The 25186-nt window shown below is 50.4% G+C and overlaps 1 protein-coding gene across 6 annotated transcripts; it reads right to left on the minus strand.

Moving 5' to 3' along the window:
* Positions 1-5076: 5076 nt before the first annotated feature.
* On the minus strand, positions 5077-23896 carry UPF3A (UPF3A regulator of nonsense mediated mRNA decay). Of its 6 annotated transcripts, XM_058670533.1 has the most exons (10): positions 23668-23896; positions 23336-23442; positions 22795-22901; positions 14859-14957; positions 14661-14771; positions 11918-11973; positions 11665-11823; positions 8500-8642; positions 7136-8102; positions 6516-6787 (listed from the first exon to the last, which is right to left on the minus strand). In XM_058670533.1, exons 1-9 carry the CDS (start codon positions 23767-23769, stop codon positions 8006-8008), a joined length of 981 nt encoding a protein of 326 aa, XP_058526516.1. In that variant the 5' UTR covers positions 23770-23896; the 3' UTR covers positions 6516-6787; positions 7136-8005. The 6 variants fall into 6 exon arrangements, with proteins under 6 accessions (XP_058526515.1, XP_058526514.1, XP_058526517.1 ...); XM_058670532.1 differs by lacking the exons at positions 6516-6787; positions 7136-8102 and adding an exon at positions 5077-5532; XM_058670531.1 differs by lacking the exons at positions 6516-6787; positions 7136-8102 and adding an exon at positions 5077-5535.
* Between the last annotated feature and the right edge of the window lie 1290 nt (positions 23897-25186).

Consider the following 25186-nt stretch of genomic DNA (forward strand, 5'->3'; position numbering starts at 1 on the left):
CATTTGTAACAGCTTAGCTTTAACCTATAAGCGGACATAGGAACTGGCTTGAGTCTTAGCGATCCTTTTCTGATCCAGCTTCCTGCTAACAGCCTAGGCAAAGCGGCAGGAGTGCGTCTGCTGTGCCCGGAAGCAGCTCCTGGCTCTGGCCTGGCTCACCCTGGTCATGGCAGCTATAACGGTGTGAACAACCGATGGAACAGCTCTCTTTTTCCGCCTTTCCCTGTAGCTCTTTCAAACAAGTAACTTTCAAATAATTTACATGAACACTCTGTTCATTTAAGGTTCACTGTACCCTTTCTGATTTCCTAAAATGACATCTATTGAATGCCCTAAAGCATAAACTATCAATTCTTCCAAAAAAAAAATATTAGCCTCCTAAGTTATGCGAAAACACACAAAATTACAAAGTTGAAATAATACCAGATTTCAGACTAAAAACTTTTTTTAAAAAAGCTTTGTTTATTTGGGGCCGGTGGCGTGGCCTAGCAGCTAAAGTCCTCACCTTGCTCGCGCCAGGATCCCATATGGGCGCCGGTTCTAATACCGGCAGCTCCACTTCCCATCCAGCTCCCTGCTTGTGGCCTGGGAAAGCAGTCGAGGACGGCCCAAAGCCTTGGGACTCTGCACCAGTGTGGCAAACCTGGAACAAGTTCCTGGCTCCTGGCTTTGGATTAGCATAGCATCGGCCATTGTACTCACATGGGGAATGAATCATAGGACAGAAGATCTTTCCCTCTGTCTCTCCTCCTCTCTGTATATCTGACTTTCCAATAAAAACAAATAAATCTTTAAAAAAAAAAAAAAGCTTTGTTTATTTGAAAGACACAGACTCTGAGCCATCTTCTGCTGTTTCTCCAGGCAGATCAGCAGGCAGCTAATTGGAGGTAAAGCAGCTGGGACTCAAATCTGCACCCATATGGCAGCTTCACTTGCTATGCCACAGAAATGCCCCCAAGATAACAATTACTTTGTTTTAAATTTATTTGAAAGGAACAGTTAGAGAGAGAAACCTTCCATCTGCTGCCTCATTCCCTAGATGGCCACAAAAGCCAAAGCCAGGAGCCAGGAGCTTCTTCCAGGTCTCCTATGTGGACGCAGATGTGCAAGCACTCACCTGTACTGCTTTTTCCTGGCCATTAGCACAGAACTGGATGGAAGTGGAGCAGTTGCGAGTCAAACCAGTGCCCATACGCGATGGCCTTATCAAAGGTGGCCACTACACCAATTTCTTACATAGTATAGAAATAAAATGTAGATCCATTAACCAGTTACAAAAATCCCATTTTTTTTAAGGTTTATTTATTTTTATTACAAAGTCAGATATACAGAGAAGAGAAACAGAGGAATTTCTTCCGTCCGATGATTCACTCCCCAACTGAGCGCAACAGCTGGTGCTGCGCTGATCCGAAACCGGGAACCAGGAGCCAGGAACCTCTTCCAGGTCTCCCACGCGGTGCAGGTCCCAAGGCTTTGGCCGTCCTATACTGCTTTCCCAGGCCACAAGCAGGGAGCTGGATGGGAAGTGGAGCTGCCAGGATTAGAACCGGCGCCCACATGGGATCCCGGCACATTCAAGGTGAGGACTTTAGCTGCTAGGCCACGCCACCGGGCCCAAAAATCCCATTTTTATAATTGCCTGTTCCAATGTCCCTTCATTCCTCCACGCAGGCTCCCTTGAGCATTCCCAAGGAGAATGAACTCCTCAGCTCCTGTTTGCTCAGGAATGTTCCCTCACTTTTGAGGAAAGCTGAATACTGAACACTTCACTTAATGCAATTTTCCATTCTAGTACTTATTCTTGTTTCTTTTCCAGGTTTTTCTATCTTTAAGAATGTTGCTGTTTTGTTTCTTGACACAATAACCTCCACCGGAGTATCTTCAAGATGGTGATTTCAGTCTGTCTAATCTCCATCGGGTCTTTTTCTAGGACGATTTCTGGAGTAATACACAATTGCTTACTTAAAAGTCAGTTACAAGGAGAGAGGAAGAGAGAGAAGGAGAGAGAGAGAGGAGAAAGTGGAGTGTCTTCCATTAGCTGGCTTACTTCCCAACAGGGCACAAGGGCCATGGCTGGGCTGGGCTGAAGCCACAAATCTGGAGCTTCTTCTGGTCTCTGACATGGACGTGGGATGTAAGCGCTTAGATCATCTTCAGCTGCTTTCCCAAGTGCATTAGAAGGGAGACAGAGTGGAAGTGGAGCAACCGGAACTCAAACCAGTGCCCAGCCCAGCTTCATCACTGGTGGACTTTACTGGCTACGCTACCTTAGGATCTTTAAAATCTGTGTTGTCTGAACTTGAACTGTGGTTATGCAACAAGGTGGAGGAATCCACCATGGTGGGAGGGTTTGGGGAGGGGTGGGGAGAATCCAAGTACCTATGAAACTGTGTCACATAATACAATGTGATTATGAATCAAAAATAATAAATAAATAATTTTTAAAAATCTGTGTTGTCTACTGTTGAACACGAACGATGTGGTAAATTTAGAATTAAACTCTTTCCCCTTCCTCCAGGCAGGACTGTTGTTTCTGGATTGATAACAGCTATTTCTGTACCAGGGATAATCCTGAAGTACAAACCCATGCTTTTCCCTGTGCCTGCACCCTTGCTTTCTAATTTTTGTCATATTTCCCACGTTCAAAACATCCCAGTCTCCAATGTCTGGCCCTCAAGAGAGGAGAGAAATGAGGCACCATCTCTCTCTCTCTCTTTTTTAATATTTATTTTTATTGGAAAGTCAGATCTTCCGTCCACTGATTCACTTCCCAAGTGGCCGCAACAACCGAAGCTGAGCTGATCCGAAGCCAGGAGCCAGGATTCACTTCTGGATGTCCCACATGGGCACATGTTCCCAAGGCTTTGGGCTGTCCTCAACTGCTTTCCCAGACCACAGGCAGGGAGATGGATGGGAAGCGGAGCCGCCGGGATTAGAACCAGCGCCCATAGGGGATCCTGGCATGTTAAGACTTCAGCTGCTGGGCCACCGCACAAGGCCTGAGACACCATCTCTTTAGGTCACTTCAGCTAGGCAGAGAGGACATACACAGGAACCAGTGTAGCCAGCACACAGCTCTGAGAGGCTGGGAAGGCAGTGCCCTGGCTGCCTACCCTGGCTGTTCCAGGGACACACAGGCTTAGGGCAGGACACTTACTGTGACTCAGCTAAGAGCAGAAATGCACCATCCACGCCTCCTCTGAAACCTGTGAGTCTTACAGAGTCTAGCCCCCAAACCACTGTATCAGGTGCTAGGTGCTTCTGCTTGCCGGAACCCTTCCTCTCTGGTGGGCTGCTTTCCAGTGAGGGCCCTGTGCCTCCCGCACTGCTGCTCGAGCGGATAGCACAGGTCTATCCTCTGTGCCCCAAGAAATGAGATCCTCCGTAGCACTCCTGCTCCAGGCATCCCAGCACGCTCACGGCTGGGCAGGACATCGCTTGGCTGGCCCTGGAACAGGTGCCTCCAGCCCACTTCCTTCCTTTCATGCCAAGTTCAGGGTCTTAACTTCTCTGATTTCTGGAAAAATGCTGATTTCTGAGACACAGATATTAACTGGGAAGCATTTTAGGGTGTTTTCTCACCTGCTTTTGCAATGGATATTGATTCTTTAAATTTAATAGTTTTCTTTTTAAAAACTATTCATCTAATTACCTCTGAAAGTACAAACGCAAACATTTTTGTAAGTTCTGTGAATTTGGAAATTAAACGTGGAAATGGGAAGATCTTTTGTTTTGTAAGGAAGTTTCCAGATTATGACCTTTAATAAGGAACAAAGTTCACTTTGGCTGACCATTAGAGGACCTCAAAAAGCTTGTGTGGAACTTATAAAAACACACACCGTATTTGACCCATTTCTAAGTGATGGTGCTGCTGTCTGGCCCAGCCCTAAATGGCTGGTGGTCCCGGGGATGGCATTTTTACATGAACGGAAGCAGCAGTGCCATATCAAAACAGAAACATAAAGTCAGAAGGAAGCCAGCCTTGGTGTTGTAATTTTTAACAATAAAAAGGGATGCCAAGACCAAAACATCAGCATTTTCTAAAGAACTGCAGGCACCAGGCAATAAGAAAGAGCCAAGATGTCTCCGACATGAGAGGCACCAGTCCTAGAGTCTTCAGATCAGACAACGTGCCATGAGGCAGCACCTTTGGTCCATGCTCTGGCTTATACACAATGTTTTACTGGCACACAGCCATTCACTCACATACTACAGAAATGGCAGAGCCAAGTGGCTATGGCACACACATGGCCTGCAAGGCCTGCTACATGCCAAAGCCCAGCCCTTCTTGGCCGGGGCCTTGCTCTCCTCTCCCCCCAGGTTCTCATGCCCTAGAAGCACAGACAAGAGCCCACTGCGCAGGACAGACCCCACGTCCAGCAGTCACAGGTCTTCAGTTGACAGAGGGATTCTCAGTGTTTTGATGCAGAAATGTTTCATAATTAATCACTAATAAGAAATGGGTAAAATCAGCAAATGATACAGATGATTGAAGCCACATCTTAAAAAGCAGTATTTCATATAAAATTCCATATAGAAAAAGTACCATAACCTCAGGACTTAAAATCCATAGCCCTGAACACTTTAATAAACAGTTCAAAGCACAGAGTAAAAAACATAAATTTTTTAAAAAACGAAAAAACACTGTACAATACCAATTTTACAAAGTTTCATTAAGCTATGAAAGTGTAAGTGCTGAAGACCCAGAAAACAGGCTGCAGTAGCTAACGCAGGCTCTCCCTCCCTGATGCAACATTTCCACTTCTCCACAGACCTAAGCACCCTGATGCTTACAGTCAGGTGCACGCCCGGGACAAGGCTGGGAAGCCGTAAGGGTTAGTTAGGTGCACGCCCGGGACAAGGCTGGGAAGCCATCTTATCAGGTCACACCAGACCCAACAGACAGATTACAAAGGAACAGGAGCTGTTCTTTCTTCAGCACTATAGCTGACATGGCTGACAAGAAGCACCAGGCACGTATTTTGACAGCTCACATGTTTAACAATTCATGAGACCTAAAGTGGACACTATATTCTTATAACCCTAAGTGCTTCAGAATTAATACCACCACGGTAGTTATTTTCTTCCCTCTTTTATTATTATCTTTTCTACTTTATAGTAAGTCATTTCCTGTTCTGGCTTAGTAGTACATATTAGTTCATACTAGAAGTATTAAAAATCTTTAAATGTATGTCCAATTTTTAAATGTGCACTCCTTTAGGAATGGCTTCCAGATGTTTCCATGCCCCCTCTTTGTCTGCGGCATGCAACTTCCTTCCTAAAGTCAGGTTACCTTCGGGGTAGTCAGAGACCCAGGACGCTCTTCTCCTCCAAGGAGGCTGAGGCCATCACAAATAGGTATCATGAAGCACACAAGACTCACTCTGCCTCTTCATTCTTCTCGGGAGCAGCCCCTGCTGAGTCTTCTGCCTCCCTGCTAATCCCACCACAGCCCTCCTTGGAGGGTCTTCGGCCACACTCATGGACTCGCAGGCGAGTTCCTGGCTGATGCAGCTGCACAGCTGGCTGGTCCTGCTACGGCAGAAGGACAAGGTCACTCCCAAAGGCCAACACCACACAGGGCCAACTCCATTTTCAGGCCCAGAAGCCAGACGGGATGCCAAGAAAGAATGGGGAAACAACTATGAAGAGTAAGACAGTTAATACTGAAACTGACTCTGAAGTGAAAGCAGGCATTTATATCTGGGAGAAAGTTGTTCAAAACCAAAATGCTCTGCAGGGAAACATCATTTGGGGCATCCGGCCTGTGAGATGCAAACAAGCAAGTTTGCGCCTCTGTCCCTCAGGGCATACAAGGGCTAGCCACCAGACAGTGAACTACAACTGTCAATGAGAAGTTACACGGTAACAAGCCATTTCCACGTGTATCACAGTCAGCTTCCCTACCCACAGAGATTCAACTACCACCAATCCCATGTCTGACTATTCATGAACAACCAGAATATCTTAATAACATAAAAGAAACCCACATGAACTGTCATTAGTATTTTTCCTTACTTACAGGTAAACTGTATTATTTATTTACTTCAAAAAGAGAGACAGACAGACAGAACTACTATCTGCAGGTTTGCTCCCCAAATGCCCACAACAGCCAGGGCTGGGCCAACCCAAGCCAGGAGCATGAATTTACTCCACGTGCATGGCAGAACTTGCATCCTGAGCCATCACTTGCTGCCTCCCAGGGTGTGTATTAGCAGCAAGTTCAATACAGGAATCAAGCTGGGATTCACACCCAGGCATTCCAGTGTGGAACGGCTTCACAACCATACTCTTCCTAACCCTAATCCTCAAACAATGTCACAAATGTGCCAGCTTCACAGCAGACACAACTCTATTTTTTCCCAGTGAAAAGTGACTGGATTCTCTGAGAACACGATGGCTGATTGCTTTCCTGTTCTGACTTCCAGGGCGTGCTGTGCATCAGGTGAACCGTAACAGCTGCCCCAGGCTGTGAATGCTGCAAGACACCCTAACATGAATCCCAAACCCAACACACCCAGCCACATTTTTTCCTTACTGGCTCAATGAGTCTTTGCTTGGAAAGAGCAGCTGTGACTGTGACATACCACATGTCCTCACAACACAGAGCTGGGCGAAGACCCCAAATGAGTTAGGAACCACATTCCTGGCCTCTTAAAGCCTTCACAGGGACATTCCAGTCCGGGCTCTCTTCTCAGCTCATCTCTGTTCCTTCTGGAAGGCTGCCCACACTCACAGTGAGCCCTGGGATTCTTGCTATCATCTGTGGGCCATCTTTGTATTTCAACTTCTTTTTCTTTTTTTTTTAAAGATTTATTCATTTTATTACAATCAGATATACAGAGAGGAGGAGAGACAGAGAGGAAGATCTTCCATCCGATGATTCACTCCCCAAGTGAGCCGCAACGGGCCGGTGCGCGCCGATCCGAAACCGGGAACCTGGAACCTCTTCCAGGTCTCCCACGCGGGTGCAGTGTCCCAATGCATTGGGCCGTCCTCCACTGCTTTCCTAGGCCACAAGCAGGGAGCTGGATGGGAAGTGGAGCTGCCAGGATTAGAACCGGCGCCCATATGGGATCCTGGCACGTTCAAGGCGAGGACTTTAGCCACTAGGCTACGCCGCCGGGCCCTCAACTTATTTTTCTCAAGACCTCTTTTCCCTGGTCAGGCTGTGACTTGCAACTCAACACAAAGGGTCAATAGCCGTGATACCTGCCAGCTTGTCTACACTGTGCTGCTACTAACATCAACAGATGGAACCACAGCATCTGTCCTTGTATCTGAGTAAGACACACTGCAAGCATATTATAGCACCTCACCTTTTCCAATGTTCATTAACCCTCCAAAGTAAACACAGCCCTCCTGTTCCCTATAGAGTCAATGAGACCTGAGTGGCTTCACGGGGAGCCAGGAGCACTCAGCCTGATGCAGCCTTGGGACTTGCAGGTGATATCAGTCATGCAAGAACTTACATTATGCATCTACTAAGACCCTAACCAACAGTAAATGGACACGTGCTCATTCTTGTGATTCTGGGAAACTGGTGGTCTGCCTCCAGCCTTATCACTCACCCTCTCAGCTGAAATGTACTCTCACCAACTGCAGAACAGCCTTGGGGACCAGGTATCCAAATGTCACAACTGACAGGAGTCCTGGGTCAGGGGACATTAGTCACATAAGGCCTCAAGGCCAGGGGTGAGTCAGGGGCACATTTCTGGTCCATTGGTTACTAAGTGCTGTGTTCTTGGGGGCGATGTAATGATGTAACAGGCCAATCCCCCACCTGTGGTACCAGCACCCCATATGGGTGTCATCTCAAGTCCTGGCTGTTCCATTTCTGACCCAGCTTCCTGCAAATGCATCTGGGAAAGCAGAGGAGGGTGGCTCAAATACTTGGGCCCCTAGCTTCAGACTGGCTCACCTTTAATTGTTTCAGCCATTTGGGGAATGAACCAGAGGATGGAAGACCTAACTCTGCCTTTAAAGTAAATAAATCTTACCCCCCTCAAAGGACTATGTCCAGAGAAGCTCCCTTCAGAGCTGCACAAAAAGCATTCTTGTCCCAGCACCAGGACTCCTGCCACTCACTGCATGTGGACACCCTAGGAGGCAGACAGAGGCAAGACCTTCAAAAGGCAGGAACAAACCCATAGCTGCCAAGGAAGACAACTGACATAACCCTTCTATGGATCTACTTCTGGACAAATAGACTGTCTGTAGGGATCATGAGGCACTGCACCTCACGGCAAACTGACAAAACTCGTGAGACCCAAAGACCCAAAACACAGGGTCCCCATTCCAGGAGGAGAGAGCAGGGAAGACAGAGGAGTACCCAAGACACAGCCATGAGTTACAGCAGACTGCAGCTGGGCACCCAGGGATCTCCCCGGTTCCTCACACAACAGGCGTGTTCTTGTCCTGCAACACTGCGCATGTGGATGGACACAGGAGCACACCGCGACAGGAGCTGAGGGGCAGTAACAAGGAAAGCTTGCTCACTTCTCCCTGAGCTCCTCCAGTGAGCTCTCCAATGGCCTGGCCTTCACGACCTCTGGCTTTCCATCTCCAACACCAGTTTCCTCGCCTCTTTCTTTTGGTTTCTCTGTGGGTGGTTCCTCTCCCTTTTCTGGTTTCTTAAGAAGCTGAGAAATTATGATATTAGTGAAGTATCAACCTCAAGAGCACAGTTGTAAAGTAGTTGCTAAGTAAAAATATATGCTATTATTAAGCCCAAATGTTTGAATAACAAAAGAAAGCTGAAAGTCAAAAAACCCTGGGTTGGTTTAATACATAGTGGCATCTTCAGTCACTGAAACATCTCACAGCCATGAAACATGGTGGGGCATAGCTGACTCCTTGAATTACAGAACAACACAAGCAGAGGTTCCCAACTTTCCAATCCCGATGTAGAAGTTAACGTACCACAGTCAGCCACCACTCAAAATTCTGGATGCGTGTCCTTCAGCAGTCATACTGTGCAAACACCACAAACAGTGTTTGCACAGACAGAGCTGGCGGGCAATCTCCCAGGTCAGCGCTGCACACACCTATTGCCCATGGGGCATCAGGGTCCAAAGTGGCTGTGACTGGTCTGCGCACATGGAGGGAATTGTCTGAAACGTTCACACACACAGTGGACACAGGGACCACTTCCACTTTCTGCCTTCTTTCTGTTGTTGATAGGTTCTACTTTGTCTAACAAGTAAATTTGTTATAATAAAGGGAGACAATAACTTTTTTTCCAAAGGTTGCTTTAGGCAGATGGCTTTAGAATGGTTGACAGTTTTGAAAACTTAAGAGCCCTCTTCTAGTAGCAGATGCCTCAGGCTCCTGGGACACATCAAATTGACCGTTTCTGCATTGGGGCCTGGGCAGGTAGACTCCTTTGTACAACTGAGAACTGACCGATGCACTTCTGAGATTTCATAACAGTAAACATTATAGATTTCAGTGTAGCAAAACTACACACAGATACATATGGGTAAATTTCATCTGCAAACAAAACCGACCTAAATTAAGGAAAATACTGGAAGTGAATGACCATGTCAGCTAGTGAGTGCCCATTCAGCCTGTGTGGCATCCTTAAACAGGAACTTCCTCAGTAAATGGGCACTGCTTTCTGTGACATGCCTCGACCAGCCACTCATCCACTAGATAACCCCACACTTACAAGCCGCTTCATGCTGCCTGCAGCCAGCTGAGGCGTGCAAGTCAGCACTCTGATGCGGGCAAGAGGGTCTGGAAGGCCCCAGAGAAACAAGATGGAAACAGGCCAGTTTAGAGGGCAGCACAGGCTATCCCAGTGGATGGCACAGAAGCATGAGGAAAATAACAGGAGCACTCGAAACACATGAAACAAGAGGACTGCAGACAAGCCAGCACCATGCTCAGAACATGGCGTGGGCACACGTCTGGGGGCTACAGGAGACAACAGACTGACAGTCATTCATCAGCACACAACCTGGTCACACATAACCCACCTGTGCTTACGCTCGTGTGTGTGTCAGACACCCCCACAACTTCATCTATGTCTACACTATACACAGGTGGCTTGGCCATATACACCCCCACCTGTGTTTATGCTTGTGTATGCACATTAGTCACATACACACACACCTTCATCCATGTGTTCACTACATACATGTGACCTGGTCGCGTACACAAGCACATGCACACACATACTTGTTTGCACTTGTTTTCACACACTGCATATGAGCAGCCAAGCAGACACACATACTTTTTTTAAAAGCTCTGGAAAAGAAGATCACAGCATTTCCTTGATAATGTCAACTGCAGCTCACAGCTTGTGTGTTGAAGAATTTTGCTTGACTTAAGCTTGCAGTGCAGTTATGGAGGTCTCAGGGCAAGCCAACGTTGGGCTGCTCCCACAGAGGACTCACCAGGAGGATACATTCTACATTGTTGTCTTCCATCTGTCAGCAAATTTCTCCACACATTTTTTAGGTTTTTAATCATTTAAACTCTCAGGATGACTTGTTGTCAGAGATTCACAAATGGAACACAGTTGTTTATCAAAACAAAGCTTGGGGCCAGACAACCTGAAGCCCATGCCATGTCTGGCCGTCAGGCAGAGCCAAGGCTACTCATGCTCGCTGCCTGACCAACCCAGGCTTACTTGCTCAGAGCAGGACGGAACCAGCTCTTTCTCCTGCTGTGCTTACTCTGATTGTTTTTAATGCAAGGAGCCCTGAACTTTACCTGCATTTGTTTTTTTCACTGCTTTTGCTCATCTTCATTTCATAGCAATAAATATGAACACAAAATGCTATATGCTAAAAGTTCTAATTGAAATTATGGTTGGCATGGGCTACAGGCAAGGGATGCGCTACTGACAGTGACTTTGAGAATGTAAAGCTCACCCCCTGGACGGCTGCTGGGCTTCTCTGGAAAGGACATGAGATCAGATGACAAACACTCCTGCTGCCTGCACAGCAGCTGAGGGCTGCACTCACTGGTCACCTTTCGGGGGCTATTGCCTCTTTCGAGAATGTTTGTTAGGAAAAGTCTGGTCTTGGGCCTCGAGGACTTGTCCTTGCTAACATAATCATCTGTATTTCACTGTCCTGACTGGGATCCTCAATTTCAAAACCACACAGATCCTTACTCAATTCTTATCAAAGCCAACTTAAATTGCTACGGATGTTCGGACAAAGATGGTTTACCTAGTCATCCTGCACACCTTGTATCCCTGCAGCAAACCAGCTTAAGCTCAGACCCTCCTGAGTTTTGGAGATACTTTAGGATATCATGTTGCCCACAGTGCTGTTCATCAGCTACTCCAGGCTGGCCTGCACAGCGAGATGTGAGCAGCAGACATGGGGTACCTTTCAAGTCGCACAAAGACTGACAGCAGATCCTAAGATGGAGCCCCCATCAGCTGGGGTCACCAGACGATCACCACGTCATCTATACACACCAACACAGGAAGTGACCTGCAGCTGGGTTAGACTCGGAGCCTTTGACACTGGTTCCTACAGCACAGCCTGGCTGCACCTGAGTGTGTGCTTCCAGAGGGCTCTGTGAGAACCTGCCCCTGCATCACTAGTGAGTTCCAGTGGGAATTACCTTAGAACAAAACACCAAAAAAATCCTTTGCTTCCCCTGAGAAAAAGATTCCTAGAAAACAAAGTTTCCTCAAATTACCTTAATCCTTACATCTTTCTCCGTGATTTTCTTCTGCTTATCTGTCTCTTTTTTTTTGCATCTTTCTTCTTCTCTCCTTTTCTTTTTCTCTTCTTCCCGCAAGCGTTTCTTCTCTAACTCCCTTCTCCTTCGTTCTTCTCGCTTCTCCTCTCGAATTCTCTGCAGCCGTGGAAAAAGTACGAGTATGAGCTGTCTGCATGGAAACGACAGACATGGCAAGGAAGGGCACTCACCAGGCCAAAGGCTGACGTACCTGTTTTTCCAACTTTCTGCTTTTAATATATTCCAAAAGAGGTGTGGTTCTTCTAGCTAAAACAGAGCAAGTAGGTGACATTTAATTCTAAAAATAAAATTTCAAGTACTTCACTTTGACCTTTAAGTACTTAGGGGAGGGGTATCATTATTTTTAAAATCTACCCTGGCAGGCAGGTGCCAGAACACCTTTTGCACACGGCACACTCACAGGCAGGCTCCTAAGAGCCATTGGCTACCACAAACAGCAAAGGTACAGAAGCGACACTTCCTGAATGTCAACAGCGCCTCCTGTGACTTCTACAGACCCATCACTGCATCACATAACATACTACACACTCATGTATTCTGAACGTCTAAGCACAGACCTGACCCAGGAGACTACATGGCTGACCTTGTGTGACACATTGCTGTCAAAATCAGTTGTATCTAATCACATGAAATTACCTTCAAGCAGTATGTGTAGGTTGTATACAAAACACTAATGAATTTCCTATTTAGACATGAGACTCCTCCCACAGACCTTTTATGGCATATACACACATATTCCCAAACCTGGGCTGAACTGCAACACCCACCAGTTCACATGAGGGATTGGGGTGGGCCAGTCTGGGTTGGGCTATTGCACCCACCAGCAAGAGCTGGAACTGGAGGCAGGACAGGCTGAACCAGGCTGAACAACTGCTGGTGAATGCTGAAACTGGGGGTGGGACCATCCCAGACTAGGCCTCAATACCTGATGGAATGTGCAAGACCCAGGTCTGGGAGCAGGCCTGAGAGGGCAACTTCAGGGACTCTCTCACTGGGCAGCTGATTCCACTGGTGAGGATAAGAGCTGGGACTGGGGAGTGGGGAGTCTGGGAGTAGGCCAGGCTGGGGTAGGCAGCTCACCCTTTGCATACATGAGACCCAGAATGGGTGCAAGCCAGCTGGGCTAGGTCACAGCACCAACTGGCAAGTGCCAGGACTGGGTGTGAGTCATGTCTGGCTGGACTACAGCACCCCCTAGCAGGTGCAAGACCCAGATCCGGAGCAAGCCTGATAGTGGAACTGTAGCTATTCCCCTGCTTGAAAGCCACAGCTGGGTGCAGGCCAGGCTGGTCAAGGCAGAAACACTTGATGGCATATGTCTGGACCACAACTGGGGCTGGGTCAGGCTGAGCTAAATTGTAGCGTCCATGAGTGTGAACGAGACCCAGATGTGATACAGAATGGACTGGGCTAGGCTGTAGCCCATTCCAGCACATTTAAAAAACAAGGCTGGGGGGTCACCCTGATTAGGCCATAGTACCTGACAGTGTGCGTGGGTCTGTGGCGGGCTAGGTTGGGCCACAGTACTTGTTGGTTTGCCTGAGAGATGGGGCTACTGCAAAACTAACCAGGCATCTGCATCCAGTATATACACTGGCTGGTGTAGGTGACAGAACCAAACCTGACCCTGCATTAGCTGGGACACACAAGAGTCAAGTCTGAGGTCACTCCAGACAAGGTTTCTTGGGGGACCCCCCCAACTAATCGCTGCACTCAGACCCTGATCACAGGGAAAATCACAGAATGTATGGTCCAACCTTGGAGTGCAGGTATTGAGACTAGCCCTCTTTAGTTTCTGATGCTCGTGAGGCTGACAGCATGTCCAGATGTACACAGGGCACATGACCACCAGCTCATCTAGACCAGCAGAGGATGCTGACTGCCTTGTCAGAGGTTAGACAATTACCCTGACCAAGCTTTACAGCATGTTCCTGGGTCTGTGCACCAAGGTGGACTTGGTCAGCCAGCAGATGTTAGAAGAATTTTCTCAACCCTGGTGCAATGAAACTGACAACATCTCAGAAATAACAAAACCACTCAAGTAACACCTTTGGAACATTCTGTGTCACAGCGGGATCTCTAAGGTGTCATCCTTGGTGCTGATACAGTTGACAGCAAGAAATGGCCCCCTCCCCTTACCCCCCTGAGGACCTAGGAGGAAAAAGCCACAGAAACATGTGTCCCACCCACCTACCTCCACACCTCAACCCTCCCCACCATAATTGGAAAGCCACATGGGCAGGTATTCCTAGCAACTATGTAAACAATATTAGAAATCTACACAAACAAAAAGTAAACTCCATGCCCTGAAGTCAGATCCTGCACAAGAGAACAGGACACAAGAAGGGCAGGAAGGAGTCTGAAACTCCTGTCTATACTTTCAACAAGTCTACAATGAAATCACACTCCCTGCCTTGTCAGTGTTGGTGCCAGAGCCCCAAGCTCCAGGAATCCTTTGCACATCTACCCCATCAAGCTGTGTGGTCTACTCCCTTTCTCCTTGACCAGGGCAGAGACCCTGCCTCTTCTCAGGAATGGGAATATGGGCCACACTGTCATCCATCACACATGCATCCTGCTGCCTGTGTGGACGCGGGATTCAGTCCCCAGTTCCTGCCCTGCCTTCCTCCTCTTCCACCATTTGGCAGAGCTCACAGCAAACTTTCTGCTGAGTAACTTCACTATTGAAAGTAAATCAGGAATTTAAGGCCCTGGCCACCGGGCATGCATGCCCACTCCTGTCACTGCCATAAGAAGGTGTCACAAAGAAGGAGGCTTCATGCGTGATGTCCACCACTCTGTCCCTTGCCAGAGCTGGGATCCCCAGCACACGAGGACATCTGCCTAAGCTTCACTTGGCACACACAATCATGAAAATAAGCAGAATGCTCACAAACATGCATCCCCAGAGGAGGAGATGGAGTAAAGCAGACCTGTGAGCTCCCTTGCCCTTGCCTCCAGCTCTCCCAGCAGGATTTCTGGGCTGGCACTGGTTTTTTCCTCTTCTACAGAGTAAGTTTCTAAAAACTTCTTGTATTCAGGATCTACAAAGCAAAAAAGAAAAAAACGTAAATCCAAAACCATCCAGCCTGGGACAAGAGCCATCTGTATAAATATGTGACAGGGCTCACCATCTTCGATGCTTCCCGTCTTGGCATCTTTCTTCTTCAGCTTCTTCTTGGCCACCTTCTGGAATGGAGCAAACTCAACCACAGCCGGGTACTCCAGGCCTATAACCAGAAACAGGGCCAGAGCACACTCAGGCTGTCACCACCACCTGGAAGGTACCTTGCTCCGGCCAGGGCTGAGACCAGGGGTTGCAGCACACAGCAGAGCTCATACCTTTGCTTCGCTATGTTCCCAAGCATCTGCCAAACTCCACAATTATTCTGTAACCTTTCATAGCGCGAAAGATCATAGTCCAGAATGAAACACATTTACCACCTGTTGGCTTCACAACACTGACCACAGGTAACTTATATTAGCTTATATTCCTTATATTAAAAGATTAATTTATTCTGTTAAAGAAGGCCAAAGAAATTGCTTTGCTTAAAAGAGACACCTGGGAGGCCGGGGAGATGGCGCTGGCAGAGGCACAGGGACCTGGGGAGCTCACACCCAAACAAACTGAGCCTGGGGACTTCCACACGCCCTTGATCTCAGGTGGGGTGTGTGGCAGGGACAGCCCTAGGCCAGCCTGATGATGTGGTGTGCTGGTGGACTGGGCTTGGAGAACTGTGAATCTGTGAATCTGTGGATCTTAGATAGGAGGAGGGATAGGGTTCCGGGCCAGCACACATGCCAGGAGTTTGGGTCCCTAATGGGCAAGCAGAGCTCCAAGCCAGCACACCACCCATCAGAAGACTGGGTTTGAGAGAACCACGCTGCGGAATGGGATGCTTAGGGGTATGGGAATGTGTGGGAGAGAGGACCACTGAGGGAACTTCAGGTGAGGAATGACTTGTAGGGGACTTCCACTGACAAGCCCACTGTACTTGCAGGTAAGCAAGGGGGCTAAGACCGAGCAGTTTGGAGGAGGGAAGCTGGAGGAACCTTCTGGGTCAGACCGACACACCCACCCACATTGGAGACCTGAGCTGAGCTAGTTAGGATCAATGACTGCTGACCACCACCAACTGGCACACGCTAAAGCTAGGGCTGGCCTATCTGGTAGGGTTGGATCACAGCACCACCAGTGAGTATCAGAACAGGGGACAGGTAACATTAGGCTGGGTCATAACACTAACTGGCACATGAGAAAATCAGGTCTAGGGGCAGATTCTGTGGGAGATATGTAGGCTCACCCCTTTGGAATTGCAATATCTGCTAGTCTGTTCAAGAGCTAGCATAGTGATGGGCTAAGCTAGGCATGACCATGGAACCCCAAGACACTCATGAGTACTGGGGTTGAGAACAGGCTGGGCTGTTCCAGGATGCAGCACCCATAGGTGCATCCAAGAATAGGGTGTGGGGCAGGATGGGCCAGCACACAAAAAGGCAGAGACAGAGGGGGCAGACTATGCTCTACAAGGCCTAGCACCCACTGGCACATGTGAGATCTGGGTCTGGGAGTGGGTCTGGTGGGTGACCTTGGAGAACTCCCCTGGTGGGTTGTAGCTCCCGCTGCTGAGCATATGGTTCAAACGTGGATGTTGGTCAGGCCAGGCAAGGTTACTCCACTTGTCAGCAAGTTTGCGGGTTGGTTCTGCAGGGGCAGACTGGGCAGGACCAGGCCAAACTACAGCACACTGGCATGTGCAGGAACCATGATGGAGTGCAGGCCATGCCAGGCTAGATTATCACACCTACCAGTTTGCATGAAAGTCAGGGATGGGGGCAGGCTGGGCAGGGTTAGGTTGTAGCACCCCACCAGTGATTTGGGAATGGGGGTGGGCTGGAACAGGTCAGGCTGTAGCATCAAATGGTAAAGGCCAAGCTGTGTGATGGGCTATACCAGGCTGGGTCAGAACAACCACTGGCATGCACAAGATCTGTGGCTGGGAGCGAGCCTGGTTAGGGAGCTAAGGCAATGCCCTGACTGGGTTAGGGTTGCACTGGGAGTGCAAGAGCTGGAATTGGGGGGTGACAACCTGGGCTGGACATGGCTAAAGTATTGCATGGCAGGGGTGTGGACTGGGTCTAGGGCATGCCAGACAGGGTCAGACTCTAGCACCCACTGGTGCTTGTGAGAGTCAGGGTGTGTGTAAGCAAGGCTGAGCTTCGTCTCAACACCTGCTCAACTATATGAGAGCTGGGTCTGAAGGTGGACCACGTAGGGCAGGGCTGCAGCACCCAACAATAAGAGGCAAAATGGATGTGGGTCAGTTGAGCAAGGCAAATGTACCTGCTAGGACAGGAGGTGGGCCAAGTCCCCACCAGTGTGGGTGAGATCTGCCACTGGGAGGTGATTTGACAGAGCAGCTTGGGAAACTCCTCTGTCAGGATGGAGTCCTTGCAGGTGAGAACAAGAACCAAGGCAGGGAACAGCCCAGATCAGGCCAGGTTACAGCACCCGCTGACATGCCTATGGGTCAGGTCTGGTGGTGTGCCAAGCTGGGCCAGTTCATAACACCCATTGGCAGATCTGAGAACCAGGACATGTTGCAGAATAGGCCATGTCGGGCCACAACACCAGCCAGTTTACATTAGGGCAGGGACTAAGGGCAGTCAAGGTTGGGCTATTCTGAGCACCTGCCAGCATGAGCTGGAAGTGGGGCAGACGGGGTTGAGCCAGGCTACAGCACCTGCTGGCAAATGCTGAGGCGAGGCAAACCATGTCAGCCTAGGCCACAGCTCTCACCAACACATGTAAGACCGAGAGCTGGGGGTGAGCTTGGTAGGGGGCAGCCAGGACTCCACTGCTAAGTGACTGCTCCCACTAGCAAACATGAGAACTAAGACGAGGGGCAGACCAGGCTAGCAAGGCTATAGCACCCATTGGCCTGCATGTGAGCTGTGTTAGGGGGAGAGCCAGGCTGGGCTGACTTTCCACTGGTGCATGCATGAGCCAGAGCAAGTCCAGGCTGGTTAGGCCTTGCTGCAGCATCAGCTGGCAAGTGCTGGGAATCAAGGCAAGTCCTGTGAAGCTAGACCACAGAACCACCCGGAAAATACAAGATCCAGAGTTGGGAGTGGGCCTAGTAGGGAAATTGTGGGCACCTCTCTGATGGGCTGCAGCTAGCACAAGTAAGCAAGAGAACCAGGACTTCGATGGACCTGGCTGGACCTGGTTGGACAGGCAATAGCAGCCACCAGCGTAAGTATGAGCTGGATAGTGGGGCTGACTGGGTTGAGACTGGACTGGTCTGCTAAACACACCATCAACAGGAGGAACCAGGGCTGGGGGCAGGTCTGGTGGGGGTTACTAGGGGTCACTTTGACTAAGCTCTGGTTCCCACTGGTATATATGAGGGCAAAGTGTGTGTAGGCAGGGTTTGGCTGGGCTGCAGCATCCATTAGTTTACATAACAGATGGGGCTAGAGACAGAACTGATCCAGCAACTGCAACCACCACTATGCACGTAGGCTAATGTGGATGAGATGAGCTGGATCCCATACTGGCTAACACACACTGGAGTCTGGGGTCACCTCAGAAGAGGGTTCTTTTGGGACCCTCTCCCACCCCCCAACTGGATCACTAGATTCAGAACTCCAACCATGGGGAGAATCGCGGGATCTGTGGTCTGACTGTGCAATGCATATGTCAGAACTGGGCCTCCTCAGCTGCTCCTCACAAGATGATGCAGTGGACAGCAGGCCCAGATGTACACAGAGGATATGGCAGTCCACCGGGGCCTATAGAAGACACCTAGTACCATAACAGAGGATGAAGGGCAGAACAAACTGGACAGCTCTCCCAGCTAAGTGTTCACAGCAAGTATCTGAACAAATGGAGACGCTGAGGTGGACTATGTCAGCCAATGGACCTTGGAAGAATTTTTTCAACCTTGGAGCAACAAAATCAACAGTATTTCACAACTATAAAAATCACTTGGGGCCCAGCACAGTAACTCAATGGCTAAAGTCCTCGCCTTGAACGTGCTGGGATTACATATGGGCGCCGGTTCTAATCCAGGCAGCCTCTCTTCCCATCCAGCTCCCTGCTCGTGGCCTGGGAAGGCAGTTGAGGACAGTCCAAGGCCTTGAGACCCTGCACCCGTGTGGGAGACCTGGAGGAAGTTCCTGGCTCCTGGCTTTGGATTGGCACAGCACCAGCCATTGTGGTCACTTGGGAAATGAATCATCATATGGAAGATCTTCCTCTCTGTATATCTGACTTTACAATAAAAATATAATAAATTAAAACATACACATACACACACACAAAACACATTTGGAACAGAATCCTCAGAGCATGCTTCACACTTTCGGGACCCAGGGATGACACTGAGTGGCTGTCCCCCATCCTCAGGAACTGATGTAATTAGAATGCTGGGTGCAGCTTCTCCCCTTCTCTCCCCCTTCACCCAGGTCCAGGAAGAAAGAGACACTGGGCTGGCAGTGTAACACAGCATACTGAACTGCTATGTGCAGCACCAAGATCACATATGAACACTGGTTTAAGTCCAGGCTGCTCTGCCTGTGATCCAGTTCCCTGCTAATGTGCCTGTGGAAGCAGCAGAAGACGGTAGGACCCAAGTGGGAGACCCGGAAGAAGCTCCTGACTCTCAGCTTTGGATAAGCTCAGCTCTGGCTGTTGTGGCCATTTGGGGAGTGAACCAACAGATGGAAGATCTCCCTGTCTTTCCTTTCCTCTGTAACTCTTTTAAATAAAAATAAATCTTTACAAGGCATATGTGTGGGCCAAGCGCAATAGCATAGTGGTTAAAGTCCTCGCCTTGCACGTGCCGGGATCCCGTATGATCGCCGGCTCCAGTCCCGGTGACCCTGCTTCCCATCCAGCTCCCTGCTTGTAGCCTGGGACAGCAGCTGAGGACGGCCCAAATCCTTGGGACCCTGCACCCGCATGGGAGACCCAGAAGAGCTTCTGGTTCCTGGCTTCAGATTGGCTTGGCTCCAGCCGTTGTGGTCACTTGGGGAGTGAATCATCAGACGGAGGATCTTCCTCTGTGTCTCTCCTCCTCTTTGTATATCCGCCTTTCCAATAAAAATAAATAAATATTTAAAAAAAAGGCATATGTGTAAAAGATGATTATCGATGCTAGAATGGGATCTGCGTTCTAATTAGGAAACAGTTGTAGTCTCCCGTGGCACTAGTGTGGACTGGGATTGGATACACCAGGCCAGCCCAGACTCCAACACCGTCTGGTGTTCTGGAGAACCAGGATGGATGTGGGACTGACTGGGCTAGGTCTCAACCCCCTACTGAGCAATGTGTGAGCTGTATGTGGGTATGGACGAGCCATGGCTGGGCTGAAATATCGAACACAAGAACCAGAATGGGTTGAAAGCCAGCCAAGAAAAGCCACTATTCCTGCTAGGACAGGAGGTGAACTGAGTAGGGCTGGCTCATGGACCCCCTGGTATGCGCCAAATCTGGCATTGGGAGGGGTTCTGATGGAGGAGCCTGGGCAACTCCTCTGGCAGGACACAATCCCTGCAAGTAAGCGCAAGAAGCATGATAGGAAACAGCCCAGAATAGGCCATGGAAAGTTTCCCACTGGCATACATTCGGCATGGGTCGGGGGCAGACCAGGCAGAATCAGTACATGTCATCCATCCACTGGCAAATCCGGACACCAGAACAGAGTGTGGGTCGAGCCAGGTTTGGTCGCGACAAAACCCAGTGCACAATGTGGAATGCCAGGGTGAGATTGCCTGTACTGGATGTGACCGCAGCACCCAACCAGCACGCGTGAGAACCAGGAAGGGAGGGGGCAGAGCCGGCGGGGGGATTAAGGGGTTGGTCCCCTCGCCGGACAGCTACTCCCACTGGAGAGCGTGGGCTGGGATGGGGACAGACCAGACTAAGCAGGGCTACAACACCTGTGCGCCGCATGTGGACTAGATCAGGGAAAAGCCAGGCTGTGCTGATTATTCCTGCTGGGGCAAGCATAAATCAGAGTGGGTGAAGGTTGTTTGGGCTTAGCCGCAGACAGCTGGCAGAAGCTGGCACTGGGGGCTAATTCTGCCAAGTCAAATCACAGAACCACCCGAAGAGTGCATAAACCGGGACTGAGAGAGACCTGGGAGGGAAATAGTGGGTTCCCCCCTCTTGGGTTACTTCTCCCACGGAAGGGCATGAAAACTAGGATGGGGGCTGGGGTGGCTAGACAGAGAGGCACTCAACAACATCCGTGAGGGCTGGATAGTTGAGCTGGTTAGATGGAACTAAGCTTTAATACCCATTGACAAGTATGAGAGCCAAATGGGATGTGGGACAGATTGGACTAGTCTGCTACACATACTGGCAAACCAGGGTAGGGGGCGGGCCGGGTGGGGGTTATTGTGGGTCGCTCCGACTAGGCTGCAGCTCCCACTGGTTGATGTGAGGGCCAAGTACGTGCTGGGCAGAACCAGGCTGGACTGCAACACCCATTGGTTCCAGTGCAAGTCAGGACTGAGAGCAGAACCAACACAGCAATTGCAACCACCAGCTGATCGTGGCAATGGACTGTGCTGGGCCCTGTGTTTGCTAGAACATACAAGAATCTGGTCTGGGGATACCTCAAAGTTTCTGTGGGGATCTCCCCAATCGAAATACTGAACTCAGAACCCTAGTCAAGAAAAGACAGAAGAAAAACCAAGTCAATCAACCACCTCAGCTATATGTTGGCAGCGAAATACTGGGCAAATGAAGACTCTAACAATCAGTGGATTCTTCAACGACCTCACCGAGCTGGGACTGGTGAAAATGGCAGCGATTCATAACTGGTGAACTATTAAAACCACTGGAGCAAGGATATCAGAGCATGCCCCACATCCGGGACTTGGGGTGGGAAACTGGGTGGGGCTTCTCCCTCAATATCCCCCTTTACCTCAGATACGAGAAGGAAACAATATGGACATAATAGTCTTACCCACTTCCCTATAGCCCTGAACCTTTTTACCGTAACTATGTAAAGATTGTCAACAATATAAATAAAAAATTAAAAAAAAAAAAAGATGATTATCGAAGGGCATCACATACCATGCAAGCTCTGCTTCAAGCTGGAGGTTGAGAAAGCTACTAGACCCTAATCCTGTTTCTATTGGCAAGCTGCAGGCCACAGATATTCAAGGAATGTTCACCAAAGGGAACCTGCTCCTGCCGCATCCTCATAGTATAAGATGGTGTTCTGTCAACACTTAAACACATGTATTTTTAGTTATTTGAAAGGTAGAGTAATGGGGACAGGAGAAGTAGGGGTGAGGCAGAAAGGGAGAGAGAGAAATGTGACATCTGGTAGGTTCCCCAAATGTCCATCACAGCCAGGCTGAGCAAGAAGCCTGGAATGCCCACCTGATCTCCACATCGGACCAACAGGAGCAGGTGCATCAGCACAGCGCTGGATCGAAATCAGGACTAGAGCCAGCGCTCTACTATAACACACAGAGTCAAGTGCATCACAGGTCCTACCCCAGCAAGCAACCAGAGGGCAGGGAGGAATGGACACTCAAGGTGCAACTGGGGCGGGGCACTGAGGCGGGGGCGGGGTACAATCGGGGCGGAGGCATTGAGGTACGATGAAGGAGGGGGGAGGGGACACCCATGGTGTAACCACAGAAGTGAGGCACTAAGGCAGGGTTGGGGGGAGGCGGAGACACTCAAGATGCAACCAGGAACGTGGGGCACTGGGCCCAGGCAGAACAGGGTGAATTTTGCCATCTGTGCAGGGTGACAGGGGTGAGGGACAGACAGTGGCCTTGGGTGCACTACTGACTAGCAACACAGAACGAAACAAGGGTGAGTCAGCTCACTGGTCCAGGAAGCCCTCGTCCTGTCAGCTAAGCTGTCGAGTCTCACAGCATTTCTAACACTCTCATGGTTTCAACTGTGCGGAGCAGCACACAACAAGCACAGTAACACACTCACAATGTATGCTCTTACTTTAAATCAGTCCCACACAAATCCCACCCAACCCCACACACCCTAAGAGACTGTAAGATTGAAAACAGTGACTCAACCTTTGTTGTCAGTGAAGATAAATCCATCAAAACGATCTCTGAAGAGAAGGACGTCATCTGGATCCCTGAAGTTGATGTACGCTCTCGAGTAGAGGTGAGGGTAAAGACTGAAACAAGACAGAGTGGGGAGAAGACACCACTTCTCACCTCAGGTGGCAAGGCCGGCCCACAGCTCTGCCTCCCTGCTCCCTCACGCCGAAAACCATGTGGGTGCTCTTAACTGGGACCCTCTGAACAGCTCTCTGCAACGCCTCGAGGCTGGCGCTGTGGCACCCACATGCAGCCAGGTGTGCCGCCCTGTTTTCTGCTCCACCCAGCTCCCTGCTGGCAGCCTGGGAGGGCGGCGGAGCAGGGCCCAGGTGCTCCCGGATCCCCAGCCCGGCCACTGCAATGAACAACGAGCAGGAGGCACTCTCTGTCCCTTCCTGTAACTCTACCTTTCAAAAAAGTGAACCACCAGAACTGGAATGGAGGCAAGAAATAGGGTCCACAAGGCCCCAGCCTCCCTGCACCGCCCCCAGGAGGCGTGGGCACTTCTCACCTGAGGTCCGCGGGGAAGAGCTCGAAGTAGTCATGTGCGGGCAGCGGACGCAGCTGCTCCTCCAGCTGCCGCTTGGTGAGGCCGGGCGGGAGCCGCCGGACGACCACCTGGGGCCACGTCGGTAGTCAGGGGCGAGGGGAGCGCAGGACCCGGACCGGAACCGGACCCTATCCCACCTCCACACGGCGCCGACCACGCCCCCGGAAGCCACGTCCCGAAGTAACCGTCCCGCGCCGAAGCCCCGCTCAGGCCCCGCCCCGTCCCGTGCGGAAGCCCCGCCCAGGCCCTGAGGCCCCGCCCCGGCCGCTCCGCCCCATCGGCCCCGCCCCCACCTTGCTCAGGGCTGTCCGCTTCTCCTCGCGAGGTTTGCCGCTCCCGCCACCGGAGGACGGGGCCGGCGGCGTCCCGAGCTCTCGTCGGAACTGAACCTCCATGGTTCTCGTCGCGATGTCTCTTTCGCACTCGCATCCGGCGCACCAACCGCCGCCCTCAAGCCTCCGCTCCCTTCGCGCGCCTGCCGTATTCAAGGGGCCGTCGCCGCGCGCCCGCACAGAAACCTCGCGAGATGTCGGCCGCCGCGGCCTGGGGGCGGGGCGCCCAGTTCTGCGGCTGCGCGGAAGTGGAGTCGGGAGCCGCGGGGGATGCTGGGCGCACTGTGCCCCTGAGGGCTCGGTGCTCCGTGAGGGGCTCGGTGCTCGGTACTCTGTACTCCATGAGGGGATTGGTCCTTCCTGAGGAGCTTGATCCTCGGTGCTCCGTGAGGGACTCGGTGCTCCGTGAGGGGCTTGGTCCTTACTGAGGAGCTCGGTGCTCAGTACTCGGTGCTCAGTGCTCTGTGAGGGGCTTGGCCCTCCCTGAGGAGCTCGGTGCTCGTGTGAGAGGCTTGGTGCTCAGCGGGGGCCGTGACAAGGGCCCTGAGGTGGGGGGACAAAGTGAGGGAATACTAAGGTAGGGTGCTTGCCTCAGGATACTCAGTACAGTACTACAGTAGTGTAGAATACTGCAGTGAAAATATTTAGTATGACCACACAGAGATGCTGCTACTTGGTGTTCGCAGCCGAGAATGGCTGCGGAAGAGCTGGCGGGGCCACAGAACCAGTGCAGAACCCTCGTGACACACAGAACTTGACTCCTGGTCGCATACCCAAAGAAGATGAAACCCGTGGCTCCATGCCCACCAGTGTCAGTCTACTTGGATGAAAATGGGGGGGGAGGGGAGAGCCTCTGAGTTTAGGCCTTAAAAAGAAATGCCTTCTGACAAATGCTACATGGACACATTCTGAAACATTATTCTAAGTCACACTAACTCCAACGCAAAGTGGCAGAGTGCACTCGCCTCCTTATTAAAGAATGCTAGAGCCCACCTCCACCTCAGAGCCAGCTTCTTGCCATGCACACCCTGGGAAGCGGCTGGTGGCAGCTCCAGGCTCACTCCGGCCACCCACATGAGAGACATGGATTGAACGCCCAGCTCCCAAATTTGGCCTGGCCAGCTACTCTGCTCCCAACCCAGCTTCCTGTTAACTTCCACCCTGGAGGCATCGTGGGTGGCTCAGGTAGTTAGGCCCACGTGGGAGACCTGGGCCGAAGTACCAGCTCCTAGCTTTGACATGGCTCTGCCCCAGCTGTTGCAGGCATTTGGAAATGAACCAGAGGATGGAAGAGTCAGTCTGCCTTTGAAGTAAATTTTAAAATACATTAAAAAAAAAAAAAAAAAGATTTGTTTGATTTTTATTGGAAAGGCAGATATGCAACAGAGAGAAAGAGCTTCCATTCACAGGCTCATTCCCCAATGGCCAGAGCTGAGCTGATCTGAAGCCAGGATCCCGGAGCTTTTTCCAGGTCTCCTAC

This window comes from Ochotona princeps, chromosome 12 (assembly GCF_030435755.1).
Source record: "Ochotona princeps isolate mOchPri1 chromosome 12, mOchPri1.hap1, whole genome shotgun sequence".
Taxonomy (NCBI): Eukaryota; Metazoa; Chordata; class Mammalia; order Lagomorpha; family Ochotonidae; genus Ochotona; species Ochotona princeps.